The sequence below is a fragment of the Alosa sapidissima genome, chromosome 4 (genome assembly GCF_018492685.1).
Source record: "Alosa sapidissima isolate fAloSap1 chromosome 4, fAloSap1.pri, whole genome shotgun sequence".
Classification (NCBI taxonomy): domain Eukaryota; kingdom Metazoa; phylum Chordata; class Actinopteri; order Clupeiformes; family Clupeidae; genus Alosa; species Alosa sapidissima.
Genome location: NC_055960.1, coordinates 32,378,267 through 32,390,481, shown reverse-complemented (window position 1 = coordinate 32,390,481; position 12,215 = coordinate 32,378,267). Strand labels below are relative to the sequence as shown.

The 12,215-nt window shown below is 44.2% G+C and overlaps 1 protein-coding gene across 1 annotated transcript in view; it reads left to right on the top strand.

The window, feature by feature from the left end:
* vstm2l (V-set and transmembrane domain containing 2 like) overlaps window positions 1–9,285 on the top strand; it is a 28,874-nt gene extending 19,589 nt beyond the window's left edge. Inside the window, exons 2-4 of the mRNA XM_042089404.1 lie at window positions 1,911–2,080; window positions 4,349–4,393; window positions 7,852–9,285. Coding sequence (XP_041945338.1) covers window positions 1,911–2,080; window positions 4,349–4,393; window positions 7,852–8,376 — 740 coding nt within the window. The 3' untranslated portion in view covers window positions 8,377–9,285. The remainder of the gene's footprint in view (window positions 1–1,910; window positions 2,081–4,348; window positions 4,394–7,851) is intronic.
* The last annotated feature ends 2,930 nt before the right edge of the window (window positions 9,286–12,215 follow it).

Sequence of the window (12,215 nt, the reverse complement as noted above, 5' to 3'; positions counted from 1 at the left end):
ACCAGGAGGTTGTCTGCTTCAGATTATCCGCTTCAGATTGTCTGGCACGCCATGGCGGGAAAACCAGCCTGAAATCTGAAACTAATGACTCCTTTGGGTCCTCTGCTTAAATGCAGTAAGTGTTTAAATGACGGCATCTTACAGTAAGGCCCACACGTTCTCCATGTGGGTGGGGTGGGGGGGGGGGGGGGGGGGGTGTAGCCAGGAGGCCTCTTGGAGATGCAGAAGAATGGAATACAGGAGAGGACAGGAGAGGGTGGTTGGGGAGGAAGAGAAATTAGCGATATGTTTGAAGAGAGCCGTAAAGAGGATTTAGTGGAGTTAAATAGCAGAGTGTGTGCGGATCAGTGGCATGATGTCTTCATCTGACTGGGCGACTTTAGCACAATGCTGGATTAGAGCCCACACACTGAGCAGAGTCAACAGGACTATCCCACTCGTCCACACACACCAAATGACTCCAGCGCACTGCTTTTTGATGCACTGCACACACACTGTTACGTTTTCACCTCCCTCCTTTTCTCTTTCGCCTTTGCTACCTGTGTCTGCGGGAGAGTGATGTTTGATCTTCATGATCAAAGTGTGGTGTATGTATTTGGGTTGTTGGTTTGTTTTCTTTTGGTTGAGTATGAGCCGTGTTGCCATATCGAGCGTGATGGCTGAGAATAGAATCGTTCTGTGGACATAGACGTGTGGACAGAGGGAGGACCATATGGACAAGGCCTGGTGGAAAATGTCATTTCAGCGGCACTTCCCGCTGGTCCCTGAGCTAATATTGCACGGCAGTGATGAAGACCCGCCAAAACTGCCTCTTCAGAAGCAGTGGTCAGCACAGGCCACCTCAGCTCCCCCTACCCCTCCTGGCGGTCATAATCATCATAATCCACAGAGCTCTTAGTCATCAGGTCCCGGCCTCCTGCTTCCCTCAAAGTCAGCGGCAGTAATGAGGCCAGCTGATCACCAGACAGTGGTGGGCAGCTGCTCACCACTACCCCACCCACTCACCAACACACACATACAGACACACACACATACACACACACACACATACACATACACACATACACACACACATACACACACACACACACATACATACAGACACACACACACACATGCATATACACACACACACACACACACACACACACACACATACATACATACATACATACATACAGACACACACACACACACACACACACACACACACATACATACGGACACACACACATACATACAGACACACACACACACACACACACAGACAGAGGGAGAGAGGGAGGGAGAATGACAGTGGTGGGAGTGGTGTGACACATGACACTCTTTCCTCTGCCAGAACCCACTCTTTATCTCGCTCTCTCTCTCTCTCTCTCTCTCTCTCTCTCTCTCTCTCTCTCTCTCTCTCTCTCTCTCTCTTCTCAACACTCAGCTGTGGGCAAATGCCAGCAAGGCTTAGAGAAAAGGGAGGTGGGGTGAGGAGAAGGTGAGGTGAGGAAAGGAGAGGGGGGTGAGGAGAAGGTGAGGTGAGGAGAGGGAGGTGAGGTGAGGAGAAGGTGAGGTGAGGAAAGGAGAGGGGGGTGAGGAGAAGGTGAGGTGAGGAGAGGGAGGTGGGGTGAGGAGAAGGAGTGAGAAATGACTTTGTGTCATTTTACAGAGATATACCTGTATGTGCATTAGTGTGGTGTGTTTGTGTTTGTGTTTGTGTGTGGTGTGGGGCGCGGGGCAGCTGCCTGCTGAGATATCTTGAAGTACCTGATAAGTCTCTCTCTCTCTCACACAGACACACACACACACACACACACACCGTGATTGTTGCCAGTTTTTATCGCCCACCTCAGGGCCTTAATAGTGTGTCACAAGCAGTTTTCTGTTGCCGTATTGATCAGACGCGGCCTTTTCCCCCACAGCTCTGTTCACAGAGGTGCCTCATGACATCGTGACGGAGAGTGGCCAGGATGTGGAGATGGCCTGCTCCTTCAGGGGCGCCGGCTCGCCCTCCGTCTCCCTGGAGATCCAGTGGTGGTACATCCGCGACCACAGGGAGTGGTCCGAGAAGGCTTCCTGGACCAACAATCAGGTGAGAGAGGAGCGTGCCTGTGTTTGTGAAAGAGCTGCAGAGCTGGTGGTGGTACTTATAGATGTGCCATGTATGGTCATCCATGATATACTGGATAGTGCAGCCATGATGGTAGCAGTATGATATACTGTATGCTCATTTGCCTTTGCATTTGGATTGCATTTACAGGCAAATTCCACTTTTTGCCTACTTTATTGGAATAATTTTAACTAAAATGGGGACATTTTATTTAAGACTATATATACTGATGCTCTTTGTGTTGAATGGTTCTATTTTCATATTGTAATTTATATTACACATAAAACACCTGACATTGGTATTTGGTAAAATACAAAAAAATATTATCCATGAAATTGGTATTAAAATAACATGAAATTGGACATTCCGTGTTCTCCATGGTCCAATAGCACTTCCACTGAAGCCCTGTTCGTTCTGCATGATGCGAGCTTCTGGGTACCCAGATTACTGAAGCCCCAATGAAATATCCGCCCCTGTTAAACTGTCAAGGTAACAGTTGTAGAACATGATTGCCGCAGAGGAAGCCTTGATGTATAGGCACTGTGTTTGTTAAGTATTCAATTTAGATTTCTAATGGTGAAACTATAAATTCACAACTATTAAAAATATTTCAGTTCCTGTAATAACTTGGATTAATACTGTGTAGATAATTATGTGCAGGGGTAGCAGTGAATGTAATTTTATCTTAAACATAATTAAGCTAGACCACATATTTAGGGGAAGTTTGTGTAAGTGCACTGCAGAAGGTGATTGTGAGGACAGACGTGGACTCCTAGAAGTCCATGGAGAACTTGATGGCTCTAACAGTACTCTAACTATTCCACTAACTGTAGAACTGTGGCTATATTATGGGTAAATGTGGGTTCCTGTTTTATAAAAAAAAGATGAAGAGACATGCTGTTCATGCGTGCTGCACGTACAGGTATCTGAAAGGTGAGGGGGTGAATGGATGTAATGTCAGCTGAAAAACAATTAAGCCGGAGCCCATATTGAGGTGAAGTGCCCTCGTGCTTGTCTGGGCGCACTGCTGAAGGAGACTCTGTCGAGCAGACAGACTCCGACTCCGACAGGCAGAGAGGGCTCAGCTAGTGGCCATCCCCGCGCTGGGCGGGGGTGTGTGGGCCCGGTTCATAGATCTTGACAGATGATTGGACAGGAGCCAGGGCAGCTCCATCAGTAGCTTTGAAGGCCAAGTCCAAGGACTCAAACTGGATTCAGGCCCTGTGTGTGTGTGTGTGTGTGTGTGTGTGTGTGTGTGTGTGTGTGTGTGTCGCCCTGGGAGACCGTGCAGAGGAGAAGAGGAAGACTGGCAAACACACTGTAACTGAACCAGGTGCTCAGTTTCAAAAGAAGAAAAAACGCAATCCATTCCTTACGGTCATCCATTTCACATTTGCACAATTGGCACCCAACACACACACACACACACACACACACACACACACACACACACACACACACACACACACACACAGCATAATAACCCTTACCAATGATCTGGAATCTTCTAATTGCCTTTACCCATATGCTTTACATAGCCAAATATTTGAGGTATGAGCCGTTTGAAGTGCTTGAAATTGGGCCCGGGGTGTGAGCAAATCCTGGGGAACAATCCCGCTTCAGATAGCCCTGGGCCAGCGGGAGTGCCCGCTTCACTCTCCGCACCCTCCGCACTCTCCGCACCCTCCGCAGCAGGCTGTCCAGAGGCAGCAGGCGGCGCTGGAGACTGTTTGTGCTGGCGGAGGAGTGGCGCCGAGAGGAGCGAGCAGCAACACTAACGCAGGAGTGCGGTGTTAAGTGGTGCTAAATTATGAAACACTCCGGAAACGAGATACAGTGTCATCATCGGGCCCTCCAGCGGGGAGAATATAAGACTAATTATGGCCGCCGTGCGCTTTGGCTGGGAATCTTTAAGCACAGATGAAGAAGCCTCTCCACATTACGGGGAGCTGGCAGGTTTGTCCCCAGGTAAGGAACGGAAGGTGCCCTACTGTGTTAACACAATGTAATTAGTATCAACAGAAAGAAATGGATTTAGACTATATCCTCGGAATGTATTATTAAATGCGGCCTAGCGAAATAAAAGGCTTTGTTATATTCGCCCTGTATTTATTGTGCGGCTGCTGAGCCTGCCGCTAAGCACGCTGGAAATGAACAATGGAACTTGGACTTTGACTCTCTCTCTCTCCCTCTCTCTCTCTGTCTCTCTCTCTCTCTCTCCCTCTCCATGTCTTTTCACATTATTCTCAGGTGGTGCCCATGGAGGAGATGGTGAAGGATGCCACTAAAATCAGTGTGAGTGTTCATCAGAGGCAGCAGAGTAATAATAACAGCTTCAAGGCTGCGGAGGATGTTATTTCAAGCATAGCCGATTAATTTGCAATGGCTCATGCAGCACTTTAAGCATTCATATTTTGAATGTTTAATGCTGAATAAATCCCATTGCTTATTACAGTTTTTGCCTATTGCTTACACACTTTTTGCAGAATTTGGCTCAAAAATCAAAACTCTACACACAGCCAAAAAAGACATAGCACTTGGAGATAAACAACTCACACCTACTGTATGACAAAATGTAACACTGCAATCAAAACTCAACAATCTTTTCTAAAAATGTAATTATTGCAACAGAACCTTGCACCATTTGAATTACTCTTTCAAATCAACAGCAACACACTGCACTCTAGAATCTTTTGGGCCAATATGATGCTGATAATGGAACTCTCTTGAAAGGGTCTATAAAACACTGCTGTCTTTGTGTTTCTATTTTTATTGTCATTTTCAGTCTCAGTCTTCTGTGAAACTCAAACAGAACAGAATAGAATAGGAAAATAATAGAATAGAATAGACATAGAATCACACATCAATCAGTACTGTAAGTGAATGTACTCTAAACAGATAAACAAAATGACAAAATGTAGCAAAACAACAAAAAAGAAAAGTAAAAAGAAACAAAAACAATTACTTGTTTTTATTGTGTGTGTGTGTGTGTGTGTGTGTGTGTGTGTGTGTGTGTGTGTTTGTGTGTGTATGTGTTTGTGTGTGTGTGGGTGTGTGTGGGTGTGTGTGGGTGTGGGTGTGTGTGTGTGTGTGTGTATGTGTGTGTGTATGTGTGTGTGTGTGTGTGTGTGGATGTGTGTGTGTGTGTGTGTGTGTGTGTGTGTGTGTGTGGGTGTGTGGGTGTGTGAATAGAAGTGATTTCCCAATGATGACAGGAGATTTCACTTGACATTCAAGTGTCTAATGGAAGAAATTGTTCCACAATTGTATAGTGTTTCGCAATAAGTGTGTTGCAGAATTGCAAACAATGCAAAGCAGAAATTGTGTGTGTGTGTGTGTGTGTGTGTGTGTGGGTGTGTGTGGCGAGGGGGTGGGGAGGGGTGTTGGCGGAGGTACGGATCCTGCCTTCTGTTCAGGTCTGGCCACAAGTCCTGGTTGACACTGCAGGTGATGTCCTCTCGGGCTAGGCAGCGGGAAAAATATCACCTTGTGTGCAGCCGTGGCCCACTGGTTAGCACTCCTGACCAGTGGGCCGCGGCTGAAGTGCCCTTGAGCAAGGCACATAACCCCTCACTGCTCCCCAAGCGCCGCCATTGTAGCAGGCAGCTCACTGCGCCGGGATTAGTGTGTACTTCACCTCACTGTGTGTTCACTGTATGCTGTTTGTGTTTCACTAATTCACTGATTGGGTTAAATGCAGAGACCAAATTTCCCTCACGGGATCAAAAAAGTATATATACTTATACTTACTTATATATCCACCCTTGAACTGACCCCACCTCAATGTCTCTGCATGCCTCTTCCAGTGCTTGCAAAAGAGGCATGCAGGTATGTGGTTGGTGGTCATATACGTTTCATTTGCATACTGAAAATAATTCTATGATCAGTTTTAGATATGGAGAGTAAAGGGGCAAACACAGAACTGTACACAGGCACTCAATGCACAAGTGCACACCTGAACAGGTACACAGTACCTACTTACCTGAAGTCTATTTGTAGTGCTAAGCCTCAGACTAATTGGTGTTCAGTTTTCTCTGTAAGTGTTTTCAGTTATGTGTGTGGGTTTTACCAATTACCAGATGTGCTTGCATTTTGAATAGAAGTGATTTCCCAATGATGACAGGAGATTTCACTTGACATTCAAGTGTCTAATGGAAGAAATTGTTCCACAATTGTATGTAGTGTTTCGCAATAAGTGTGTTGCAGAATTGCAAACAATGCAAAGCAGAAATTGTGTTTAAGCTATGGCTACAGTGTTTTAGGTATGCTACAAGAAGTTTAGGTATTGAGGCTTTGGTCTAAGCATTCGTCTTTAGTGTGTAAGTGTAACGGAGGGAGGCTGAGCTAGCGTGAAAGTTGCTCGTGCAACTTTCCTTGAATTTCCCTTTGGGGATCAATAAAGTATCTATCTATCTATCTATCTTTCTATCTATCTATCTATCTATCTATCTATCTATCTATCTATCTATCTATATTTCACTAGCATCTAGTGTCAGTTCCTAAATTATAATATGTCTGATTAAAGTGTAAATACAATACAATACAACATTAACACAACACAAATAGCATTAGTCAGAAAGAAGGCAAAAAGACAATTTTGACCTTTTATGTACATCCCAAAAAAGATGGGACGCTGTGTAAAATGCAAAATAAAAGAAAACAAAGAAAGCAAAGAAAACACCAAAGATCCGCTTCAGCCCTTTCTTTCAACCCTCTCTGACAACACATCCATTTCTGAAACTGAGACATTTAATTGTTTTTATTTAAAATATCAGTTCATTTTGAATTTGATGGCAGCAACACCTGTCAAAAAGTTGGAACAGGGGCATATTACAGTAACCATTGTGTTGCTTCTTCTCTTCTTCTCTTAACCAAAGTCCTTTTAGGCAAGTCCCTCCACTCAGCGGCCATATTGCAACGCTTTTTGGGCACTTATCAGGCATGTATTTAGGCAGAAATGCGCGTGCGCAAGGCTTCACAACACCAATCTTGCTCCAGCGGCGACATCGCAACACATATTGACTCAATGTATTTAGAACACAGCACATGATTGGCTCAATGTATTCGCATGTCGACGTTTTGCTGCGGAAGGGGTGTGATGTGTGTAGACAACTACCATATTGGCGTTACATACTAACCCCATGCATTTCTATGGAGGATATTTTGAGTGCTGTGTCTCCTCATTAGAAAGTCTCTGTCTTAACTACACTCTGTAAATATCTACTGAGGAGACCAGTTGCTGGAATTTTGAGAATTAAATGTGCCCCATTCTTGCCCGATACAGGATTTCAGCTGCTCAACAGTTAGGGGATTGTTAATCATGTTTGTCATTTCATGATGCAGACAGGACATACTGTATAGTATAGTAGTAACATTAGTAACATTTAGTTAATGAATTGTTCCTCTGTTGTTTCATTATTTGCCTACAAAGGTTTGAGTACTTCGGCATATTTACTTCTGAGAGATTCTGCCTCTCTGGAATGCTCTTTTTTTACCCAATCATGGTGGCAGTTGCCTAATTAGTTGTGAAATGTTCCTGCTTGTGTTTTCTTTAGCATTAAACACATTTTCCAGCCTTGGAACATCTTGCTGGCATTAAATTTAAAATTACCCTATATTTTCCATGAAAGAGTTTCAATATTCAGTTTCAATATTTGATATTAATTTCTAATTTCTGAAGCTCTCTTCTGTGGCTTTCTCAACATGACCTTTGTGATTTTGATCGTCCCCATATGGCCATATGTTGTGCACAGGTGGTTAAGGTTGCCGGCAGCAACATCTCCCACAAGCTGCGCCTCTCCAACGTGAAAACGTCGGACGAAGGAACCTACGAGTGCCGCGTGATCGACTTCAGCGACAGCCACATCCAGCACCACCGGGTGCGTGCCTACCTCCAGGTCCAGCCGCCCGGGGAGAGGAGGGCCCACGGCCCCCACGACAAGCAGCAGCCGCAGCACGAGGGGGACCACCAACACGCCCACCCCCACCCACACCCACACCTGCACCCAGGCAACCAGCAGCCACACCAGGGCGACCACCTGCCCCACAAAGAGAACCAGCGCTCCCACTCTGGAGAGCAGAAAGCGCGCCGCCACCAGGAAGAGCAGCGGCTCCACGCGGCGCCAGCTGGCGCCAGCAGCCACCACAAGAGGCAGGAGGAAGAGGAGGAGGAGTCCAGGAAGCGGCCAGCGCACCACCACCAGGCGGAGGGCAGGGAGATGAAACGGCGCTCGGTGGAAGGAGCCAGCGATTGCACTACTGATGGCTGTGGACATTAGAGATCTGTCGAGGGCCGTGCCGGAGAGGAGGAGAGGGGCAGGGAAGCGTTAGGAGGAGGGAGAGACAGAGAGAGGGAGAGAGAGAGAGATCAAAGGAGAGGAGCGAGAGGCTAGGAAAGTAGAGGGAGGATGAAGACATAGTGCATGTACAAAAATCGCCATCTGAATGTCCATCATTTATTATCTGGACAGACATGGACAAATTTCACAGTTCTGTTTCGTCTTTTTGTTTGTTTACAGGATCAATGTACTTAACTCTGTAAACTGTCGATCCTGTGTTTGTCTGCAGACACAATGTTTTGACCATGACTCTTTTGGGTTTGTGTAAGCACTGAAGCCTGTTACATATCTGGCTCGATTTTAACTCATCTTTTATGTCAATTTCCTGCTTTCTGTGTATTACCTGACTCTGAGGTTAGGGTCAGGCTGGACATAAATGTGTGTGTGTGTGTGTGTGTGTGTGTGTGTGTGTGTATGCTTGTGTGTGTGTGTGTGTGTGTGCGTGCGTGCATGCGCGTGTGCGTGCGTGTGTGTGTGTGTGTGTGTGTGTGTGTGTTTGTACATTTATGTCATAACAGCATAGTGAAAATGAAGATGCGAGAAAGTCTTCATGTGTACAGTAACATTACGTGCTTTGAGATGCCACCAAATTTTCATATGGGCTTTTACATGAAGTTATGCCAAAAAACGCTGCAGTATTTTGATGTTCTCTGCTTTCTAATAGTTGAACAACACCAGGACTTCTTACAATATGCCCTGTACATTTACTCTGTTTTAACTTTAGTTGGCTTTGATGTTTTTGAGATGGATGTTAAAACCAATGGTGTAACCTGGAAAAAAACTCTACTGTGTTTTACTGAGTTTCAAAGTATGCCTTCACTAAATTAAATGAGTTCCATTTAAACTCCACCGAGTCTGCATGAAACTTAATTCCATTTTGGGTTCTAGTCATTAATTCGGTGATAATTGAATTACCTGAGGTGTTTTGAACGAAAGACTCAAGCTATCTGTCCATATCTAGGCCAAATCGAAATGGGAGATAAATTAGCATTAAAATGCCAACCTGGATGAGATGTGATTTTCAGTATTTTCCTCTACGGAAGTCATTTGGCACGGAAAGGCACAATATAATTTTCATATCTAGTACACCCATAACTTCTCTGAATGCGTGGTGTGTGGGCAATTAAAATATTGCACTGGAAACGATCGATTACATAATTGCATAGTTCCCATTTCAATTTAAAGTAAGCATACTGCATTCACATACGAATACATACATCATGTTAACACAGGCCAACACTCCTGTAGTGAGCCAAGATTGGAAGCGCTGGTTTTGCCCGTTCTTTCCAACACGGTGTCTTCTCAGTATGCTGAAACCCAGCCACAGGGGTTTCATCTGATGCAGGTGTTCCCGGCATGCCAGAGATCTTGCACAGTGTAACAAATCGTCTGCATTGGAGAAGCCTCCGAGCTTGTTAGCAGACATCTCCCCACAGCTCTGTCTCCCCCGAAGAGCATGACAGCTTCAGATGGCTGGGGTTGTGTTGGCGCACATGCTCCACAATCCAGGCTTTATTTGCAGTCTCGGGATTTGCAGATAAATGCGTTCAAAAACAAGCGAGTTCTGAAGGTCATTTTGAGATGATTTTTCATTATTATTATTGGAGCTGTTGTTACAGGTGAGATGTTTACAATGCTGCTTTGAATTGAAAATAATGTGTGTGAGTGTGTGTGCGCACGTGTGTGTGTCTGTGTGTGTGTGTGTGTGTGTGTGCATGTAGATAGATAGATAGATAGATAGATAGATAGATACTTTATTGATCCCCAGGGGAAATTCAAGAAACATGTATGGATTATCATGTCAGGGAAACATTCTGGAAGGAGACTAAATGGAATGCCTTTCTGCCATCTACAGCAGCCCATATGAACTGCAGCTGGTTTGAAACAGCCATCCTAATGCTTGTCTCCTTCCTTACATGTCCTATAGGGGTCAGTATAGTACCATTCTGGCCTTTCCCTCGTGACCACAACTCGTCCTTTTATTATTAGCCGCCATTGCTCAAGCATCGAAGATGATTTGTGTCACTGTATGTTTGCATGTGGAGGACATGACGGACTGATTTTGATAGATAGATAGATAGATAGATAGACTTTACTTTACTTTTTTGATCCTCAAGGGGAAATTCAAGAAACATGTATGATAGCTCGGCTTGCAACATGCATCAAAAGAACAAGTGATACGCTCACTCATACTAATGAGTATTTGCTCATTAGTATTCCGGGATATTTTATACTTTGTGTGTTACCAGTCTACTCTACGCCCACTGCTTCCTGGTGACAAATAAAGTGCTTTTAATTAAATTGATTTTAATTTTCTCAATGCAATATCTACCTATCTACCTAAAGTGTGTACATAAGGCTAGTTACAATTGCTGTTTTCCTGTCTTGAGGTATGGACATGAGTGGCTGGTCGTAAGGGTTTGATGTGCAAACAGGCCCGAATCTAGGCTGCTCAGATTGGGGGGTCAAATAGAAATTTGGGGTGGGCACAATGAATACCGCCCCCCCCCCGCCCCCGCTCAGTTTCACCTACAAATGCCTTAATTACTTTTCACCTTAAAACCCGTATCTAATAGCAAACATGACATATTACATAGAACTGTTAATCATAGACCTGATTTTAATATTTACAGATATCTAGGATATATTTAATATTTATTTTCTATGTGGCCTGTTATGAAATCATGTATTGAACAATTAAGGCACAGTTCAGCTTTAAGAAACTCAAATAGTTACCATTGCAGGCTTAGCATTTTGTCATCATTAAGGCTACTTTGACAAACTCTTAGTCAGCTGATTTTAATATTTACAGATATCTAGGCGATATTTGTAACATTTATTTTGTATTTGGCCTGTTATGAAATCATGTATTGGACAATTTAAACACACTGTGAAACCTGAAGCCCAAAGTTGGAGACATGCATTTAGACATTGCTGCAAATGTAAAACCGGATTACTCTGGAATGGCTAACTGTACAGGGGAATGCTTTACACCTTTTTATTCGGTAAGGTCTGCTGTTTCTTCTAATATATGGTTTGTCATGTGTTCGGGAAAAATTCGTGAAGTATTCCAACAAGATGAATGGGTAGGGAGATGGGCGCAGAATGTAACATGAAAAATTAAAGTTACTTTTCTCGCGAACCGTTTACCACAACTTGCGGCCAACATCGTTTAAAAGCTGAGAAAAAGCTCTTTCGTGTGATGTGATACCAGTAATATCTTTGTGAAGAGTAGGCTATCGGAGTATAGGCTATTTCAGCAAAGAATGGGTGAATTTGGACGCACTTTCTTTCTTGCCATGCGCTGTCACATTCTCCACTGCGTAAAAGACATAGGCTAAATTAATTTGCGTTGTGAATGCTAAGCTTAATCAGGCCATAGGCTAAATAAAAATCGCTAGTCGGATGCAAAGCAGAATATAGAAAGAAATGGGCACCAAGGCCACAGTGGCCTGTGAACCTCCGATTTTCAAAGGGACATCACGGCCAATGCAAGGGGCAACGACGTGGCCGCCGTAAAATTCCCACCCTGCTTATAACACAGTTAAGGAATGACCAATGTTAACAAACTAACTGGCTAGATCACCTTAGAAAGCTAACATGCACATTAGCTAAAAACAAACCTTATTCAAACGAGAATAATACAAAAAACGTCTTTATTTAAACCAGCAAGAAGAATCTATATTACATCTAGTAGCCTATAACCTTTATGGAAATATAGCTAAGCCCTCTCTACTGAAGTATGAAACAGCAAGTGATGCACTCAGTGTGGAACGGTA